General features: G+C 39.4%; 2 protein-coding genes across 2 annotated transcripts; both read left to right on the forward strand.

Annotated features, from left to right (window-relative positions):
* The first annotated feature begins 179 nt into the window (after positions 1-179).
* On the forward strand, positions 180-4,407 carry LOC138603548 (tyrosyl-DNA phosphodiesterase 2-like). The gene is made up of 6 exons (XM_069675392.1): positions 180-603; positions 788-952; positions 1,282-1,376; positions 1,707-1,825; positions 2,118-2,288; positions 2,762-4,407. Exons 1-6 carry the CDS (start codon positions 509-511, stop codon positions 3,041-3,043), a joined length of 927 nt encoding a protein of 308 aa, XP_069531493.1. The 5' UTR covers positions 180-508; the 3' UTR covers positions 3,044-4,407.
* Positions 4,408-8,182: 3,775 nt separating this feature from the next.
* rpgrb (retinitis pigmentosa GTPase regulator b) lies at positions 8,183-20,757 on the forward strand. The gene is given in 19 exon segments (XM_069674959.1): positions 8,183-8,213; positions 9,081-9,206; positions 9,407-9,499; positions 11,036-11,098; positions 11,190-11,348; positions 11,810-11,959; positions 12,512-12,670; positions 12,842-12,997; positions 13,112-13,236; positions 13,465-13,656; positions 13,913-14,099; positions 14,890-14,972; positions 15,059-15,118; positions 15,519-17,568; positions 17,570-17,613; positions 18,904-19,092; positions 19,178-19,235; positions 19,395-19,513; positions 19,731-20,757. Coding segments are annotated over 19 exon segments (4,275 nt in total). The 3' UTR covers positions 19,962-20,757.
* Positions 20,758-21,329: the final 572 nt, after the last annotated feature.

Consider the following 21,329-nt stretch of genomic DNA (forward strand, 5'->3'; position numbering starts at 1 on the left):
ATTTTAAAAGCTAAATAATAGTCTTTGTGAGAGCCATTCATCATTTTATTTGACTTTTGTTTAAATGCACATTTTTGTACACCAGGGGGACGTTTTATGCAATAGATTGCATATAAACAGGAAGGGGAAATGCAGCCAGTTGTTTCTTTTTATTTAATTTTTTAATGCAGGCAGTTGTGTTTAATGCCTTTGGACGGCAAACAGTTTTTTAACCGTGTCCGGGGCGACAGGTTGCAGATAGTACCAGTGGCAAAATGTTTGGTTACAGGCTAATACAACTGTTTGATGTTTCACCTGAATGCAAATATACAGTCTGTTGGCAGTAAATTGAGGAAGCAAACGGAAATGTCTGGAGAGTGTAAGTGACCTACGCTACACTGCTGATGCCTACGGTGCGCGTCAAACTAGTTCACCTCCATCGCAACACCCAGTGTCTTATTGGCACTTAAAGTGATCATATTCGTCATCGTCATCATCACCAGGTCGAAACTCACTCTTATAAACTGTCATGGAGCAAGCAAGCGCTATTGAGGAGTCAGGAAAAAAGATCCCCAGCGCCACAAAGAAGAGAGAAGAGAATGAAGAGAAAAATCCAGGGCGAAGGTAACTACTTTACTACTACTTCCCAAATTTAACTCCGGGGCTAAATATCTGATTCTGACAATGGTCTAATATATATGTATCATTTTTTTGTAGTTCTATTGAATGTGTGTTACACATATGCTGTTTGTTATCCAATGGCAGCACAATAATCAATTCTAAATGATTTACTGTTACAATACGACAGCATTACTGAGACTGAGGACAATCATGCTCTCTGCAGAGATGAAACAGAAAATCAACCAGAAGAACAAGATCACGACAAACTGTCGCTGATATCCTGGAATGTGGATGGGCTTGATGGAGAGAAGCAACCACAGAGAGCGAGAGGACTCTGCTCTTACATAATGTCGTAAGTCCAAGCTTCTATAGTCATAAGTTGCTGCTGTGTCTGTGGTTTCATGGGTCAGTTCACACAATTTATAGAAGAAACTTCTCTCAAAACTTTCTCTTTTGCTTCTTCTTTGTAGACTAGTTTCAGTTTCATTTCCCAGCTTTGTGACTGTTTCTGCGTTCCATGGTAAAACTCCAAACTCTGATCTAGAAGTATCAAATTATCTTTTGTCTTTATTTTAATGCAAACATTAAAAGTTATTTTCAGATTAATTCAACTTTAATTTTTCCATTTTGTCCATTTTTTAACACATCACATTAACAACACGTGAATTTACTTTCACATAGACACTCTCCTGACGTGGTGCTTCTTCAGGAGCTCATCCAACCATACATCCGCTTCATGAAGACACGTCTGGAGGTCAACTATGCTTTCATTGAAGGTAAAAGGAAGGAAGCGATGTATATGACTGGGCCTGTTTCAGTTGACAGTTGTATGTCACCTCACATTTCATAAGCAATCTGCTCAAAATGTACAAATAGAATATTTCTTTCTTCTCTTGAAGTCCTGCACTCTACTAGTCAATAAGAACATGCACTACTCGGGCATTTTGTCATGTCCCAACGAACATTGTCATGTGCAGCTTTCACTGATAATACCTGAGTAAAAGTCTAATAGCCAGTGCAAAGATGGCAAAAAGTCTTCATGTTCACTTGTACTGTACTCGTACTGTACAGTTCAAATCTTCTACCTGTTCACTCACGCTGACTAGGTGGTAAGGAGGATTACTTCACCGGGATGATGCTGAAGAAATCACGTATCACACTTCTGGACAGCGAAATCGTGTCTTATCAGACCACTCGGATGATGAGGAACCTGCTTGTCGCTCAGGTCAGTGCAGTCATGAGCACAGACTTTATGGTCATGCAAGATTCTGCGAAGATGCTCTCAAAAAAAAGGTCTTCTCAGCTTTACCTGATACATTTGTTGTAGAGAAATAATGCCAACTCTTTAATTTCTCAAGAAAAAAAATCCCACAGCAGAGCAAACTCTCTTGTTTTTCATGTGAGAGTATTACAACAAATCGCTGTTGGTACTTTTCAATAAAGTGCTACAATATTCACCTTTCGGCTGCTAAGTCACAATTCATTTCTACACACTGAACTTTTTTCTCCTGCTAAAGGTGCTTTTCAAAGGCCAGAAGCTTTGTCTCATGACGTCCCACTTTGAGAGCTGTAAGGCCAACGCTGGTGAGCGGATGAGACAACTGCAACTGGTGATGAAGAGGATGAGAGAGGCACCTGATGATGTCACTGTCCTCTTTGGAGGAGACACAAACCTGAGGGATGCTGAGGTTTGCAACATGCATTCAGATCTCCAGAAGGAAGTTTGCTCCGTCCTCACGGAGGGTTTTTTATTTGATACTCACAAAATACCCCCACATGGCTAAAAGGGGATTTTGTGTGTATATAATTTCTGTTTGACGTCTGATAAATGTCCTCAGGTGGTGTCACTTGAGTCAACATCACTTGGGTTCAGGTTTTAGAAAGGTAGACTAATTTGTTGAGAGGAAAAGAAATGATATATCTGGTTCTGCTCCATCTATTTGTTTTTTAAAAGAACTTACTCTGAATTTATTCCATTGGCCCCTTTTTGTACCGCAACAAAGGATCCACTGCAGACCCCGAAACAGACTGTCTTCTGACTGCCTTTACATAAGTCTGATGTCTGCAAAGTTTGAGGGAGGACAGGCATGCATGTCACTTTTTATATATAAAAACATTGCTTATATAGTTTTTCATTGCTCACCTCTTTGCTCCATCCTAGGTGGCTAAAGTAGGCCTTCCTGGCTCCGTCTTTGATGTATGGGAGCAGCTGGGAGAGCCGGAGCAGTGCCGCTACACATGGGACACCAAGGTCAACGACAATAAGGACATGCAGTATAAGAGTCGCTTCCGCTTTGACAGGCTCTACCTGCGCCGGGCTGCTAAAGATGGGGTCCCATTACTGGAACCTGAAAGCATGGCCTTGATAGGGCTGGAGAAGCTGCAGTGTGGCCGCTACACCAGTGATCACTGGGGGATCTACTGCACATTCTCTACTGAGTAGAAATTTAAAAAAAAAAAAGTAAAACTGATCCAACTGTCCCTTAAAGACCATATACAATATAAAATGTATTGTCTTTTCTTAGTTTAAGATCTGACAGAATTGGGTTACTCAGAAACATTTTCCTCTGCCTTCAACAAAGACAGGATTATATTTCGTGTCATGATCTGATACCTGGGTATGAATTCAAGCTGTGATATGTGAACCCCTATGGTTTGATAGATTTTACTGCTGCATTCAACAATACCAAACGAACTATAGACAGCATGAAAGTTAGAATTGCATCGTTATACACATTTAGTCGTTTGTTGAATTATGTAAGGTTTTAAAAAACATTTTAAAAAATTGTAATTGGCACATATTTGCAGTAAGTTTTATTCGCAGTATCAATAATCACATGTATACGCTGCCCTCTGGTGGTCACAGTACAAAACTGCAACGTTTCCCCTTTTATTTTGAAATAATTAACCGGTGTACTATTTGTATGTAAATATGTCAGACTATTTCCTTCTACAAATGTACTTCCTAAGAATAGCCACTAGAGGGCGGAGTACAAATTCGTCTTTTAAAAGTTTTATTTACAAAGGTAAAACCGGAAGTAATCGTTATATGTAATTTTCTCTAACTTGATAACAGTTACGCTGTACTTCCGACTGTGACCACCAGGGGGCAGCCAAACTCATGTTAACGTCTATATTAGTTAGCTGAGACTTAAACTGCGCAGCTAATTAGCTTTCCGGGTACATTTAGTCCAAGTTTACTTTTATTGCGGCAAGAAAAATATCAAAAGCAATATTTAAAAGCTTACTTGCGTTTGCTTAGCTAAACCCGGCGATCACCCTGTTCCTTTCCCTCGAGTATAACAATTAGCTTACGTGCGGGCGGACAGTTTATGAGCCCCATGTTTCAGTTAGCATGGCTAGGCTACAATAAAGTGGCCGATTTACCTTTGTCGACTAAAAGTTTGTAATTTTTGTTAGTGCTGCAGATTGCGCGATGCTTCTCCCATCTATAAAAACATACTTAACGCTTGCACAGATAAAAGATATTTGTTTAAAAAAAAAAACATATGTAGTTCCATATTTTGTCCACTGGAGGGCAGTATAGGCATATGACTATGTCAGAGCCGCTGTTATAGCGACACAGCAGTGTAAAGTTAGACAAAACCTGGCATACTCACACTTCCGATACTGACTTCAAATAAAAAAAGATTTAAAAATACATTAAAAGGTGGTTTTTTTTCAGTTTCATAGGAAATTCGATGGAAGATAAATGTTTCCTTAATCATTATTGCTGTGGTCAAAGAAGCCAATCAGCACTGTATATTTTAAATAATCCCTAAAGTAAATAGATCCCCCTGAAAATACTGTAACAATATAATTTGAAAACATTGAGAATAATAGAAGAATCTACAATCTTAATATATTTTATAAATAAGTGGCTAGAGGGCTCTTATCTATGATTTCATTCAAATTCTCTTTGAAAAACATATCTTTCTTCAATTTTCACTTAGTTATTATCATTTTACAATGTTTACAGTTTTTATTGTCTATTTAGTTTAGTGTCTGATCAGTTTATTATTCCATTGCAGTAACTGTAATTTATTAGATTTCTTTCATCAACAATCACACTGCTGTAATTTTTAGCCACAGCATCAATAATCACATGTATACGCTGCCCTCTGGTGGTCACAGTACAAAACTGCAACGTTTCGCCTTTTATTTTGAAATATTTAACCGGTTGTACTATTTGTATGTAACATGTCTCACTTTGTACTTCTACAAATGTACTTCCTAAGAATAACCACTAGAGGGCGGAGTACAAATTCATCTTTTAAAAGTCTTATTTACAAAGGTAAAACCGGAAGTAACCGTTAAATGTAATTTTCTCTAACTTGATAAAAGTTCAGCTCTACGTCCTGACTGTGAACACAAGGGTGCAGCCAAACTCATGTTAACGTCTATATTGCGCAACTAGTTTTCCGGGTAAATTTACTTCAATTTTACTTTTATTGCGGCAATGAAAATACCAAAAGCAATGTTTAAAAGCTTACTTGCACTAGCGTTTGCTTAGCTGAACCCGGCGATCACTCTGTTCCTTTCCCTCGAGTCTAACAATTAGCTTGCGTGCGGGCGGACAGTTTATGAGCCCCAAGTTTCAGTTAGCATGGCTAGGCTGTAATAAAGTGGCCGATTTACCTTTGTCTACTTAAAAGTTTGTAATTTTTGTTACTGCTGCAGATTGCGCGATGCTTCTTTCATCTATAAACCCATTGTTATGCTTGTACAGAGAAAAGATATTTCTTTAAAAAAACAAGCAGGCGTAGTTCCATATTTTGTCCACTGGAGGGCAGTATAGACATATGACCAAGCCTCCGTTATAAAGACACAGATGTGTTAAGTTAGACAAAACCTGGCATACTCATATTTCCGGTACTGACTTCAAATAAAATAAATTTCAACATAGATTAAAACATTTTTTTCAGATTAATACGAAATTCGATGAAAGATAAATATTTCCTGAATCATTGCTGTATGGTCAAAGTAGCCAAACAGCATTGTATATTTTAAATAATCCCCAAAATAAATAGATCCCTCCAAAAATACTGGAACAAAATAATGTTAAAACATTGACAATAAAAGACGAATCTACAGTCGTAATATAGTTTCTAAATAAGTGGCTAGAGGGCTCTAATCTATGATTTCATTCAAATTCTTTTTTTTTAAAAATATATTAAAACTCTTTCTTCTATAGTCATTTAGTTATCATCATTTTACAATGTTTAGAGTTATTTGTCTATTTAGTTTAGTGTCTGATCAGTTTATTTTTATTTGATTGCAGTAACTGTAATTTATTTGATTTGATTTCTTTTATCAACAATCACACTGCAATAAGTTTTATCCCCAGCATCAATAATCACATGTATACGCTGCCCCCTGGTCGTCACATTACAAAACTGCAACGTTTCCCCTTTTATTTTGAAATATTTAACCGGTTGTACTATTTGTATTTAATTTGTCTGACTTTGTACTTCTACAAATGTACTTCCTACGAATAGCCACTAGAGGGCGGAGTACAAATTCATCTTTTAAAAGTGTTAGTTAGAAAGGTAAAACCGGAAGTAACCGTTAAATGTAATCTTCGCTACATTTAGTCCAATTTTACTTTTATTTCGGCAAGAAAAATATCACATGTAATGTTTAAAAGCTTACTTGCACTAGCGTCTGCTCGGCTGAACCCGGCGATCACCCTGTAACTTTCCCTCGAGTCTACCAATTAGCTTACGTGCGGGCTGATAGTTTAAGTTTCAGTTAGCATGGCTAGGCTACAATGAAGGAGCCGATACACTTTCTTCTACTTAAAAGTATGTCATTTCTATTCTATTCTCCTAAATACGTGATGCTTCTTCTATCTATAAACACATGCTTATGCTTGCACAGTAATTCTTCTGAACAAAGACATTTCTTTCAAAAACTCAGATGAAGTTCCACATTGTGTCCACTGGAGGGCAGTATAGATATGACAAAGCCAGAGCCGCGCTAACAAATTGCAGCAGTGTAAAGATTGACAAACCCTGGCATACTCATACTTCCGGCACAGGCTTCAATAAAAAAAGCTTCAAAATACTGTAGATTAAAGGGATTTTTGTCCACTAGAGGGCGGAATATAAATTCATCTTTAGACAGTTTTATTTATTATGGTTAAACCGGAAGTAATGGGCTATGTAAGTTTCTGTAACTTGATAAAATTTCAGTTGTAGTTACTTAATGTGGCCACTAGAGGGAACCACACTCAAGCTAACTTTTATGTGATTAACCTGTAGCGCTGTGGCTAACTGGCTGGCAGACTGCTTTTATTACGGCTAAAGTGTCACTGTTTAAAATATCGCATTAGCACTTATCTGGCGTAACCTGGCGATCAGGTAGTCCCTTCCGTAGAGTGTACTGTTTAGCTAGCAAGCAGACAGGAATCATTAGCTTTACCTAGCATGGTTAGTCTATAAAGATTACTACTTTCCTTCAAGTTTGCAATTTCAACTTTGTCTTTAAAATAGTTAATGCTTCATCCAACTGTATGGTCATAAACTGGCAACACTTTCACTGTCATTCTTTAGAATAAAAATGACCTAGATGTAGTTCCACATTGTGTCCACCGGAGGGCAGTATAGACACAAACAAGCAAACGCTCTTACCAAGGCGACAAAACAAAGTGTAAAGATAGTGCAAATATGGCGTACTGATACGTCCGGTAGAGACATTTAAAATAAAAGCTTTAAAAGGACTAAATATCAATATTTTTCCCTGGTTTCAAACACAGGAACATTTAATAGAAAATACATTTTTATTACAGCCCTTTCTTCTCTCAATTTGTGAAAACAATTTTCTAATTGTTTTTGATCAATGTTAAGAGAATGTATGGACTGTTTGATAGTTTCGTAGGGAACCTCACTTGTCAAGCCCCTTGATGGTTTTCTGGGTTTCCCCTGCATGTATCCTTTTCTTAAATTTCATAACTGTGATGAGTCCTATGATTTGTTTTGATTGATTTATTCAGCACATATTTATTTAAAATAAACGACATTGTTATACATTTTGTTTTGACCATATACATTCATAGATGTACACTTCAGCATTTAAGATATTAAAGAAAACGTATACAAATTACTGCTCCCAATTAATTGAACAAAATTAAGTTTCAAACTTTTTCTATATTAATTTAGATAAATATTTGTATTTATTATAAGGAATGAATATCTTTTTATTATTATTTTCATTGTCATAACTGTGGTAATTATGAACACAGCTGTTGCAATACTCCAGAATTATGCCCAAAAAAACAGCAACCATTCAATGGCACCGCTGCGTCTGTCAGGATCCACCCAGGCATAAAAATATAAAAAAGAAAACAAAAAGGAAAACAAAAGATATATACTTAAAAATGATGCGTACCACTGTTATATCGATCTGATATAAGCAGGCGTATTTGTCACAAACTTCACATGAACGAGGCCGTCTGGCGGTCACGTGCTCAGCGTCGTAGCCTAGGAGAAGTTTTGTTTACTTCCGGGTTGTCAGACTCGAAAACAAGAGGGGCACAAACACGCCCACGACACCGAGAAAAGCGGATTAAAGTCCCGCAGACATGGCTGGGGAGGCGGAGGACGAGATACCAGGTAAATAGCCATAATTCTCTCGTTATCTTACCCTCCCGCGGGGTTATAATGATGTATGTCAAATTTAAAATGCAAGTTGACCGTTATAGCTAATGAGCGGTTCGCCGAGTTCATTTAGCTTCTGCTTTAGCTCGCTTGCTAACGGAATATAGCCACTTTTATTTACTTTAACCTGTCAGTTGTATGTGTATTATACGTGTCTAATCCTTATTACTAGATCAATAATTTACGTTATTTGCTATTTCTTTTCTGTTTCTGTTTTTCTCCGCCTTTTCCTCACTGAGTATTCAAAAACTAGTTTTTGAAACGCGCTCTGTTATTACTGATTAATACGTTCTGGCTATTCGGCTTGTGAACCGTCATATTCGTATGTCACTACGATAGCATTTAAGAAATGTATGTTTGGTCTGGTTTTATTCTGGTTTTGTCTGGTTTTATTCTTCATAAACGAAGTTTACGAAGCTAATATTACCATTGTGTTTGATAGGTTAAGTCAGTTTTGCTACAAATACTGTCATATTTCTACTTAACCCAGAGTATTTTTACATTAATGTGTTGCTACTTTTCGTCATGTAAAATGTCTTCTTCCACTTCTTCAGGTATATGGAAAATGTTTACAGGCAATATTAGAGTTAGGACTGATTTAGTTCATCCGAAGTAACAAGAACACAAAGTCAAGTCCTTAAATTTCATACATGGATTGACTAGTGGTGAAAAAAATACAAATTAAATTGGTTATATAAAGAAAAAAAACCAGTCATCATATTTAAGAAGCTGTATCGACAAATAGTTGGTTTGTTTACTTCATAAAGACCTCGAAGTGATGATGTTGACTGTTCACTCGACTCTTCTTTTACTTTCTCTCAGAATCAGGAGCGGTTTTTACTTTTGGAAAGAGCAAATTTGCAGACAACGTCCCCAGTAAATTCTGGCTTAAGAATGACGTCCCCTTAAAAATTGTCTGTGGGGACGAGCATACCGCCTTAATAACAGGTAAGAGATATTTTTAAGGTATCTAACTGCATTTAAATGTCTTATAAACTTTTAAAAGATGTGCACAATAGTTGACTGACTCCAAGCCAGGGCTTCCCCGTCTAACCCTAAATCAAAAGAAGAAAACATTTTTTTGTATAATACCTGTATAACCCCGAACTTTATTTAAAAACCATTTCCTTCTGTGTTTGCCTCCACAGAAAATGGGAAAGTCTTCATGTTTGGCAGCAACAACTGGGGCCAGCTGGGTCTTGGATCCAAATTGACTGTGAACAAGCCTACGTGTGTCAAAGGTTGGTCTTTAAAAAGTTCTCTTTCCCTATTTTATAACAAACAGTGAAAGTATGTTGTCTAAGAGCTGCCACTGACAGCTGCCTCCAGCCTCCTCAAAGGGAAATGAAGAGGGAGCCCTACAGAGGGGGAGACGCCTCCTTCAGCCCTACAGGAAGTTATTTGAGGTTATTCTACACCAAAAATGATTACCAAAATAAAACTCAAACATACACACAAATGCTCTAAACAGGCTCTGGTAGATCCATCCATTATTTATACCACTTATCCTGTTCAGGGTCGCAGGGGGGCTGGAGCCTATCCCAGCTGTCATTGGGCGGAAGGTGGGGTACACCCTGGACTGGTCGCCAGTCAATCACAGGGCTGACACATAGAGACAGACAACCTTTCGCACTCACACCCACGGGCAATTTAGAGTCCCCAGTGAACCTAACGAGCTGGAGAGAACCCACGCATGCACGGGGAGAACATGCAAACTCCCCACAGAAACCAACTTTGTCCAACCAGTGACCTTCTAGCTGTGAGGCAACAGCGCTAACCACTGCACCACCGTGCAGCCGCTCTGGTAGATGCTTCAAGGAAATGTCCTGCCCTTATGTTCCTCTGCTTCTTCAATTCACATAGATCTGTTAAAAACATTTCAATTAAAATGTTTAAAGTAAATTAGATATTTCAATTAAAAAGGTGTATTTCAATTTATGTAATTGTCTTAACACATACGTGGTTTATTCTTGCAAGTGTTACATCCAGCAAACATTTTCTTTGAGGTATTTTTTATCAAAAAATATTGAAAAAAAAATATATATATAATATATTGCTTTGTGTGAATTTCTGAGGGCTAATAAGTACATTAATGTGGACTTTGGATACTAATACAAAGGTGCAAGATAAACATAGTGCACCTGTTAACAAAAAGGAAGTTTGAGATCCTCGATATGACACTAGAAGAGAAAGAGCGCACCAGGGGAAACCCGGAGATTTGTAACCATCATAATCCCAATCTATAGGGTCCGTAATCTGGTCTAATCTAGAGAGGCAGAGTCCGACTGAGAGAATACTGGTTTCTTTTCAGGTTTCTGTGCGCTGCTGCTGTCTATAAGAAAACACAGGCTGCATAAACATATTCCCTGAATCTGCCTGTTTACAGCCATTAAACAAATGTATATTTATTTGCATTTTTCATAAGCTTTTTAATGTTTTTGCTTTTATTTTGTTTAATATATTTAAGAATTAATTTAGTTTAGGTCCCCTGATTTTTAAAATGTGAAGGTCCTTACTAACACTTTGTACTATATATACTATATATAGAAAAATTCTTCATAGTGTATAATAATAATACAAATTCCTTCCAACTCGAGGCTTCTTGGCTGTTATTTTTCTGTAAAGGGCTTTGTAGTCTTGTTAAGAAAAAGTGCTATGTAAATAGAGTTTATTCTTTTCTCAGGCTTTCAGCTGTTTCATACGGCCTTCATCTGTGGATGGTGTGTTGTAACAATGAATGCAGATATGTTTATTAATATTTGTTTTCTATGTTTCAGCTCTAAAGTCAGAGAAAGTTCAGTTTGTGGCCTGTGGAAGAAACCATACTCTGCTCTGCACAGGTCAGTGTCTGCGTCTGAGGAGGGATTCTGTTTTTAAGGGGAATTTAAACAGGTTTGGACTCATCAACTTTTGTGTTTGTCTCCTCTGTAGCTCAGGGAAAAGTGTTCTCCTCGGGGGGGAACAGTGAGGGTCAGCTGGGGCTCGGTGACTGCGAGGAGCGGACGGCCTTTCAGAGGATCCACTTCTTTGACTCACGAGGACCAATCAGAATGCTCGCTGCCGGGTCCAACACCTCGGCTGCTCTCACAGGTGTCGCTCGGATACTAACAGTGTCATTTCAGGACATTATCAAGGCAGCTTTTATTTATAAAGTTTGTCCAAAAAATAGAATTATGTAATGAAACACTTTATTTGAACTTATTATACAAAAGTATGGTTTTGTTGTTTTCATACATTTAAGTGAATTATATTTTTAAATTAGAAAGACTTACAAGTCTTTAGATTGTGTCAGCAAATGAATCATGTGAATCAGATGCACAACCACAGACATATTGAAATAAATGATAAATAATTACATTCTTGTTTGAATAGTTAATAATAGTAATAATAGTTTCAAAAATTAAAATGTGTTCCAGCTTTTTACAACTTTGATTTCTTGGTCAACAAAATAAATCACTGTTACACATCCTGTTCTATCAAAGGTTAAAGGTTAAAGCAACGTAGATCAAATATACATCATGTGAATGAGCTCTTTACTTTCTGCTTCTCAGAGAGCGGACAACTGTTCATGTGGGGCGACAACACGGAGGGTCAGATCGGTCTGGGGAAGGAGAGCCACGCCTCCTCGCCGCAGGAAGTCAGCGTGGGACGAGCCATCAGCTGGGTGTCCTGTGGATACTACCACTCTGCTCTGGTGACAGGTGGGCACAGACGAGCACCAGCTTTAAGGAGAGAAGATTTAGAAATAATATAGACGTATAGACTTAACAAACTAATTAAACCCAAAGTCGAGCCTTGGATATAGTTTAATAGTGAACAATCAACTTCCTGTTTCTTCAAGCAAAATAACATTTCAGCTGAGTTATAAATACAATTATAGTAACAAATAAACATTAATAAAGCAAACTACCTCTGCAAATTTAGGCCGAGAGATGTGGCTGAAAACTGTAAGAAACCTTCCTCTAAGATCTTTGATGAAAACTGTCTTCAGTAATGAACCTTAAAGGTCAACTTTCTAGTTCTTTGCTTCTGGCTGAGGAAGTAAGGACAACATCCAATCCAACTTTATCTGTAGAGCACTTAAAACAACCACAGAGGCCCAAAGTGCTGTACAGAAGAATAAAAGACTTAAAATACGCAACAACACTTAGTGAGCTGTTTGATGAACCAAAATAAAACTGAAATTTGAGCTTTCTTTTACAGATTTGTGGTTTTATTCCTGTTTTGAAGCAGTGTTTTCTTCTGTGTGTCAGCTGATGGAGCTCTGTACACGTTTGGCGAGCGTGACAGCGGTAAACTGGGCCTGGGCACCGAGCAGCTGGCCCGACACCGAATCCCTCAACGGGTGAAGAGCATCAAGGAGCCGGTAGTGCAGGTGGCCTGTGGAGGGGGGCACACGGTGGCTCTCACAGGTAGAGAAGTATGCTTTACTACAATTATGGCTGCAAACTTTATCTACATAAGCTATTTAAACTCCCGTTGGATTGGCAGGAAAATGCTTTCAGTCAGAGCTGAGATCAGGGCTGTTTTTGATTGATGTTTGTTTCTTTTGGTTCTCAGTCTGTGTGTCTCCTGTGTTTCAGAGGATGACATGTATACGTTCGGCCTCGGTCAGTTCGGACAGCTCGGTCACGGCACATTCATCTTCGAGTCTCGGCTGCCTCGGCTTGTCGAGCACTTCAAGAAGGGCCGAGTGTGTCAGGTGACCTGTGGAGAAAACCACACCGCCGTCATCACAGGTGAACACCGAGTCTGGTCTTTATTTCACTATCATCTCTGATGTAATAGATTTGTGTGTTCACCTGTTGATAAAAGGATCTCTCTTTAAGCTTTTTAAAATGTTTGTGTTTTAGAAAGTGGTTTGCTGTACACGTTTGGAGATGGCCGACATGGGAAACTAGGCCTGGGAGAAGAAAACTTCACCAACCAGTTCAAACCGACTCTGTGTCCGCGCTTCCTCAAGTACAGCGTTCAGGCAGTACGTGTTTCACATAGACATTTACTTTTAGTCAAGTGTTATTATTATATACAGTAAATCTATTTTGTAGACGCACCACCTGAAGAGTGCAGGAGAGGGAGAGAGAGAGAGGGACACAGAAAAGCACACATTGATCCACAGCACATAACAATGCTTATTGTGATTTTTCTGGTATTTTATTATTGTTTTATCAATTTAATGTTTTCATTTTGACTGTGGACTGTGCAGGCTCCGTGTGGTGGCTGTCACATGGTGGTGTTGGCTCGGCCCAGAGATCCGAGCTGCGGCGACGTGACCCTGGAGGAAGACGACGTGACAGAGGATTTCCTGGAGAAGCCGTACGTGGAGCTGCTGGGGGGCACGGCTGACTCCTCCACCCTTCAGAGGAGCCTCTCAGCTCGGGTCCGCAGGAGGGAGAGGGTGGGTACAGAGCACCTAGGAGGGGGTTCATCCACACAGGAAATGATTAACAGTTCTGATACTTCTGTAAAACTATTTTCTTCTTTCTATCAGCACATTTAAACTAATTGAAAGCACAACAAAATGTGTTGCTTTCCTTAATTCTTTGCTGTTAAATCTCAAATTTTCTACAACACAGAACAATTCTTGCCTCAAACTCTTTATATAAAGCAGCTTTTTTATTCCCAGCATGCTCTTCTTCTACATCCCCCCACAGGAGAGATCTCCAGACCAGTTTGGCACCATGTTCCGCACGCTACCTGCCAAGATGCCTGGCTACCTTCGCCCCACGCTCCCCATCTCCAGCCAGACCATCCCACCCAGACTGCCTCCACCTGAGCTGAGCCACAGAAAGGTGCTCAATGGCACTCACCAACACGGGAGCGCAGGGTCAATCCACCAGGGTACCTACGTCCGCCTCCTCCTCCTCCTCCTCCACCACCTCCCTCTCCTAACCCTCCTCCTCATGTTTGCTCCATGATCAGACAAAGAGTTGTTTAGTTATCTCTTCAGGAACTCAAATTGTTTGGTCCTTGTTTTACTTTTACTAATGTATTAGTTACACCAGTACAGCACCTCCAGACAGCAGATTTGAAAGAAGTGGGTGGACAGGAAGGATAAAACGTCTGAATCGTAAAATCTAATTAATTTATAAAGCGTCTGACAAACACGTGAGAAGAATCTCAAAATGCTCACAAAAAATAATTAAAGCATTTCAAAAGAAAGCCAAGACATTAAAACAAATGTAATATTAAAGCACCACTGTGAAGGATTTTAAGTCATGCTAGATTTGGACTTTTTCAGATCCTCAGGAAGGCTGCAGAATAAATGTGTTTGGCCTAAAACTGTTAGATTCGAGGATATATTAATGCCAGAAGACAAAAACTGCTTTGATCAAGGACATTTTGTTCTGTCTGTTTTATAATTAGAATTTTTATTTATTTTTAAAACGTGAATTTTCAGCCACAAACAAACAAAACAACTAACAAACGGGCAAGAGAAACAACAATACAAGCAGGGAACTTAACAGACATTGGTTATGATCATCCACAGTTTCATGCAATATGTGCTGAAGCGACACTCTCGCATCTTAATGTTTTGTTCTCTTTGTTGTTTCTGTAAAAGAGCTTGAAATGATGCAGAAAAGCAGGAAAAATCTGTGCTAACATGCTTGTTTGTTTCCTCCTCGGTCAGAGCAGACAGACAGCGTTGTGGAGAGCCTGACCGACACAGACAGTGTTAAAGGCCTCGGAGAGACCACAGACTTCCTCAACATGGTGAGACATCACTGAATCCAGCCTTCGTGATATCTGTGTAGTAGAACCTTTGCCTCTTATTTTTCATTATTGTCTTCTCCTGATAGACACACGTGATGAAGATGGACCCCGGTGATAAGACGCTTACTCTATCTCCAGTTCAGAAGGTAAGCCAGTGGCAGTGGTTATTACAAGTTTATTGAAATTGCAGTTTTTTGGAGTCTGGTGTGTGTGCAGAGAGCGATGTAACGTCTGTGTGTGGTTAAAACAATCCTCTTCCTCTGTAACAAAAAGGTCTATCTCTGTAGGGATCCTTTCTGTCATGTTGTCACACACTTAGAATAACAACCTGAGCCTGTCAGTGGAAACAACAAGAACTTTTAGTGGACGACCTTTGATCAGGCAATGATTACGTTGCTTACTCTTACTCTTCCAATTAAGGAATCCCCCTTTCCTTTCTTCCATCATACATTTTTAGTGTCTTTTGATTTTTTCCTGCATGTCTCTCTTCCTCTCTAATGCATCCCTCTGTTTCATCCTCTTCTTGCTTTCTCGTGCCGGGGACAGAGGAAGGGTAAGCATGGTAAGAACAAGAAAGAGCAGAAAGAGAACCAAAAAACGGAGGAAAAGCTCTCGAAACAGAGCAGTTTCTCTTCGAGTCGCTCCTCTAACAAGAGCGAGACGGTCTCTCTTCACCGGGCATTACCCACCGAGCTTCTGAGGGGCCACAACGCTCACTCTCTGGCCCCTCACAGCCTGCAGAGACAGACAACAAGCCAACAGAACAAAGAGAATCAGATCCTGGCAGTGGAGGAGCTGCAGAGGAAAGCCAGTAAACACAAATCTCCAAGTTTAGGAGACATTAGGAAGGCAGCATCCAAGCAGCGATCCAGGCCAGTTCAGGGGAAAAGCCAGCTGATGGAGGTTGGCAGAAAGCCGGGAACAGACTCTAAACAAAGTCCTGAAATCAGGAGTAAAGTTTCAGGTTTCGACTCTGCTGTGAAAGTTAAGCAAGTGCAGGCTAAACGTGTCAGCGTTAAAAGCAAACCAGTGGTGCAAAGTCAACCTGCAGAAGCTAGCTCTCCAGGTAACCGCAGTCACTCAGAGAAATCAGAGGTGAAAAAAAGCTCAAAGTCTAAAGCAAACACAGAATTTTCTAAAATATTTAAGAATGAAAAAAACAAAAAAGAAGCTCAGCTAAAGAAAGAGTCAAAGCCTGAAGAAAAGACACCAAAAGAGGTGTCAAATCTCGGCCTGCGTGCTGGAGATGCCTCTCTGGCAGCAGGAACCATTTTAATGCATGAAGTCATGTCTGGAAGCTTGCCGTCGCTGTCGCCATCCGAGAGCAGCCGCAGCATCCTGAAAGATAGCGTGAAGCGATCACAGAGTGAAGAATCAGAATGCTCAGCTGAGGATTTTAGCAACAAATCTGCCGTCAGCATCAACATCATACCTGCAGCCGAGAGTTCTGAGGTCAGGACGAGTCAGAAGGAGACGAGTCAGGATGAAAGTGAAGAGCAGACAGACTCTGGGACTGTCAAACAGGAGCTGCAGGAGGAGGAGGAGGAGGATGAAGACAGGCAGAGAACAAGTGCAGAAGTAAGTGAGGAAGAGGAGGAGGAGGAGGAGGATGTCAGTCACAGTGTTGAGAAAGTAACAGATGATGATGAAGAAGAAGACACAGACAGCAACACTCTTCAACCAGAAGAAGAGTCAGAAACTGATGCAGGAAGGAGTGATGAAGAGGAAGATAATAGCAATGCTGACGAAGAGGAGGAAGAAGAGGAAGCAAGCGAGACAGCAGGAAGTGAAAGTGAAGACGAGACTGAAGAGAAAGACAGCAAAGGAAGTGATGTAGAAGAAGAGGAGGAGGAGGAGGGAAGTGAAGGAGCCTCGAGTCACGATTCAGAGAGTAAAGGAAGTGAGGAGGAAGGCGAAGAAGAAGAGGGGGGTTCTAAAAGCGAGGATGAGGAAGAGGAGGGTGAAAGTGAATCTTTAATGTCTTCAGAGGAGAGCAAAAGGAGTGATGTAGAGAGTGAGATAGAGGAAGAGGAGGAGGAGGAGGAGGAGAAAAAAGAGAGTAGTGCTGATGAGGAAGAGAGAAGTGAGGAAGAAGAGAGTGAAAATGACACAGAAAGTGAAGAGGAGGAGAAAGGGAGTGAGAATGACACAGAAAGTGAAGAGGAGGAGAAAGGGAGTGAGAATGACACAGAAAGTGAAGAGGAGGAGAAAGGGAGTGAGAATGACACAGAAAGTGAAGAGGAGGAGGAGGAAGAGGAGGAGGAAGGGAGCGAGAATGACACAGAAAGTAAAGAGGAGGAGGAAGGGAGTGAGAATAAAGAGGAGGAGGAAGAAGGAGAGAGTGCTGATGAAGAGGCAGAAGAGGAAAAAGAAAGTGAAGAAGAGGAGGAGGATCAAAAAAGCGATGAAGAGGCTGAGGAGGAAGAGGTTGATAATGAAGAAGAGGAAGAAGAAGAGGTTGTCAAAAAGAAAAAGTCTGTCATCAAAAGACAAAATGAAAACTCTCGAGGTAAACAGAGATCAGGGGTCAAAGGTCAGGCAGCGGGCGAGACAGAGGAGTTCTGGGATGACGTGTTACCGCAGTACCTCAACCTGAAATAACACAAAACTATGGAAGCCCACAGGGGACTATAATAGAATGGTAATATAAATTGGTACAACGTTTATCCCTGTGCTTTTTTGCTACTGTCAGAACTAATCCCACACTCGGTGCCTTTGCGCTCACGTCTCTTCACGTGGAGAAACACATTTGTCTCATGATGTTTAATTCAGAACTGCTTTTGTAATTCCATCCAGCCTGCTTGTTTACATCTTTTTGTGGCAGCTTAAAAAACAAGAATTGAAACACAGTACAAGTACTTTGATATTCTTCTGACAGGCAGCATGAATCAGATTTAAAGATAATAGATAAAAGATCATTCTTCTACTTGTTCCTTCTTTCTACTTTCTTTTTCTGTTTGTGAGTTTGGAATAAATAGTTTTGTTTCAATTAATTTTTTGTTGTGTTTGTTTATTTTTTAACTTTAAGAAATTAATTTGGGCTAAAAATGGAATTATACGTATATCTTCCTACTTGTCTGAGGATTTAACATTTCATTCACGCTTCCTAAAATCTCTTGACTTAATTTATCCCTACTTTGACATTTTTTAAACTTCATAACAACATTTTTAATGATTCGACTTGATGTAAAAGGTAAAAGGAGTCCAGACATCAGAAAAAGTTCAAATTGGATTTATAATTTGAGATGTAGAGCTGCATGGAATGATTAACACTTCAATCCATTTCTCTTTTTTTTTCTAAATTCACAGGTTTTCAAATTCAAATTATTAGAAAACAGGATAGAAATCAGAGAAAAGCAGGAAATCCTAACGCGATAAACTTTTTTTTGACTGACTTTTCTGCTTTATTTTAATCTAGTTCATCAATGAGAAAATATGTCAATCTTGCTGTCAAATTTCCTTAAACTGTGATGTCTGAAGCTTCCCCAGTTTTAAAGTGTTTGATTGGCTGGATTCAGGATCAGGTGGGGCTTGTTTTCTTCCTCCAGTCTTTGTGTTTTTAATCCCTCCTGTTATCCCTTCCCATCATTCCTTGCTGTAGTCTGGATGAGCTCAGTGCTTTTTGCCAGTTTACTTCCTTTATTTAAAACACTAACACTAATAGTTTTCATTCTCTACAAATGCCCAGTTTCACCAGGATTATTAGCATCTTTCTTAACTTTTCCTGTCCTGCGTTGTGTCTCTTTCCTGCCACACATTCCTTCTTTTGTCTTTATTTTAAATCTCTTTCCATTAGAATAAATCTACTTTGTACATTGATGAGTGTTGCTGATTCCTTTACCAATTATAAGTTGAAGCAAGTCAAGTTTAAGATAGATGATGGTGGCAGTGCTTTCTTCTCATTCTCATTAAATGTCTTTGTCCTTGTCAGGATTTGACAAAAGGATTCACTCAGACATGGAGCAAGGGGGAAGAAGAAGAGGAAGAAGAGGAAGTAGAGGAGGATACTGTTGATGAAGAAGAGGTTGAGGAAGAGGATAACGATACTTCAGCTGAGACAGAGGGACAGTCCTCGAGTTTGGACGACTCGGAGAAAGTAAGAGAGGACAGCCAGACTCCTGTAAGTTTTTGATTTATGAATAATTTATTTACTTATTCATGTTTCCCGTTGACACTAATTTGTAAAATGTGATTTTTTTTTCCAGAAGCCTGAAGAGCTGAAAGAAGAATCTGTACCTGATGGAGAGCAGAAAGCTGACAGGGGTTTGTTTAAACAGCTGCATGTCCAAAGAACTAAATCATTTGTTTAAGTCTCTGTTATGTAAGATTTACTAGATTTCCATGGATTATTAAAAAATATATACATGGATTAACAGAGAAATAATAAAGGAAATCATAAAACAAACTTGTTTTCATTCACAGCAGGTGAAATCACAGAGCAGGCCGACACTAGAGCTGAAGAAAAGACCGATGAAGGCACTAAACCAGCCAATGGGACAACAGATGGAGACGCCAAAAACCAGTCAGGCTCCAACAAAAAGGTACAACAGCGTTCCTTTAACAGAGTGAGAGAGGGTGTTTCTTTTACTGTAAACTGTAAACTTCTGCCTGTTCAAAAGTACAGCACAATGTTAAGGCTCCATAAGTGTTTGAAAACATCTCTTATTTTCCTCATATCCACAAGTTAGTGAGTAAAGCAGCAAAAACATGAAATTGAACAGGAAGTTTATGAAATGTTTGTCTCTGTTCTCCTCTCAGCTTTCTCTCTTTAGACGGCTGTCCTTCTCCAGGTCCAAGCAGAACAACGACAGGGACCAACCCCCTGCAGACGGAGTCATCCCCGGGGACGCAGCTGTCCATGGAGGGCATCCCTCTGCTGCTGCTGCTGCTGGGAGCACAGACACGGAGACAAACAGAAGAGGAACACAGCAAAGATCTCTTCCCCCTGGAGCCCGGGCCCCTCGCTCTGGAGCCTGCACGGTCCTCTGATACCGGGAACCAAAACTCTCAGGTGGCCTCAGAGATCTGGAACCAGTGTGAGGAAGGTTCATTAGCAGGGTGGCAGAGTCCCACTTAAAGGGGCCCTGTGGAGTTTTCTTACACACAAACAGTCAGTGTTGGTCAGCAGAATGCAAGGTGTGTATTTTAAATCCAGCATTGTTTACATCCATGTTAACTAAATGCAGTCTACTTCCTACTTGTCTTTGCTGAGTTTCTTGATGAGAGGAAACTCCACAGCTCTTAACTGTTTTAAAGCAGTTTCCCCGACAGGTTTACGTATAGATCATCTATATTTTTCATTTAAGGGTGAGATTCAAACTCTGATTTGTTTTCTTTTCTATGATGTCAGCAAGACGACACAAGTCTGGTTGGTCACCTGAGAGGTTTTGGAGAATTCAACACTTTTATCTTGATTTGGAGTAAGCTTTTACGAGTGCAGCTTTTTATAAACCACTAAATATTTGACCACTATCTGTTCACAAGTGACCTACAGCTGAGCCTCCTCCTCCACCAGTATGACCAGTATACCCATGATGCTGGGTGGTTTTTAACTGTAAAGTGTGTAGCTTTGTTGTATGGCACATGTTTTCTACCCAGCAGCTGAGTGTGGTGACCTGTGTGTGTGTGTGTGTGTGTGTGTGTGTGTGTGTGTTTTAAACTGTGAGGATGTGAATAATCTTATTTATTGTCACATGTCCTTAAGCACATTTGCACTTTTGATGTGATCTGTATGCATTTAAAGGAGATCCATTACTTTTATATTCTGCCATGATAATCTCATATAACTGACTCTCATGGTCACTTTTTTAAAAAATATAATTTTGACTTTTTGTGCTATAAGTAAAACATTTTGATATAAAGCTGAACATGAGTCATTGTTTTTGTCTGATTTGTTTTCAAGAGACTAATTATTCAGGCCAAAGAGAATCTTTTCAGTTAGATATTCCAAAACTTTCAAGGTATCCGTGTCCTTGCTGATATAACTAGATATAAGAAATTAGACACTCAGGTGCAATTACTTTTGTGAGTTTATTATTATTAGGTAATTGCAAGTGCATTATGATATAAAGGTTAAACACATTTTATTTTTTCTGTATTTTACTGTTACTTTTATACATTGTAATGTATTATTTGTCAAATACTCACACACCTCCTTTTTTCCAGATGGATAATTTTTTGTGTAAATAGTGTATTTTATAGCAGCATAGTATATATATATATTATATTTATATTTCATAGCATAGTTATTTAACAGGAATAGCAGTGGTGCACTTTTTAAAGGAAAAGAAGAAGAAGAAGCAGCAGCAGCAGCTGAAGAAGAAGAATTACAACGACCAAAGTAGCGGTCACATTTCA

This window comes from Semicossyphus pulcher, unplaced genomic scaffold (assembly GCF_022749685.1).
Source record: "Semicossyphus pulcher isolate SPU_LCO1_2020_fin unplaced genomic scaffold, fSemPul1.0.p SCAF_24, whole genome shotgun sequence".
NCBI classification, from domain to species: domain Eukaryota; kingdom Metazoa; phylum Chordata; class Actinopteri; order Labriformes; family Labridae; genus Semicossyphus; species Semicossyphus pulcher.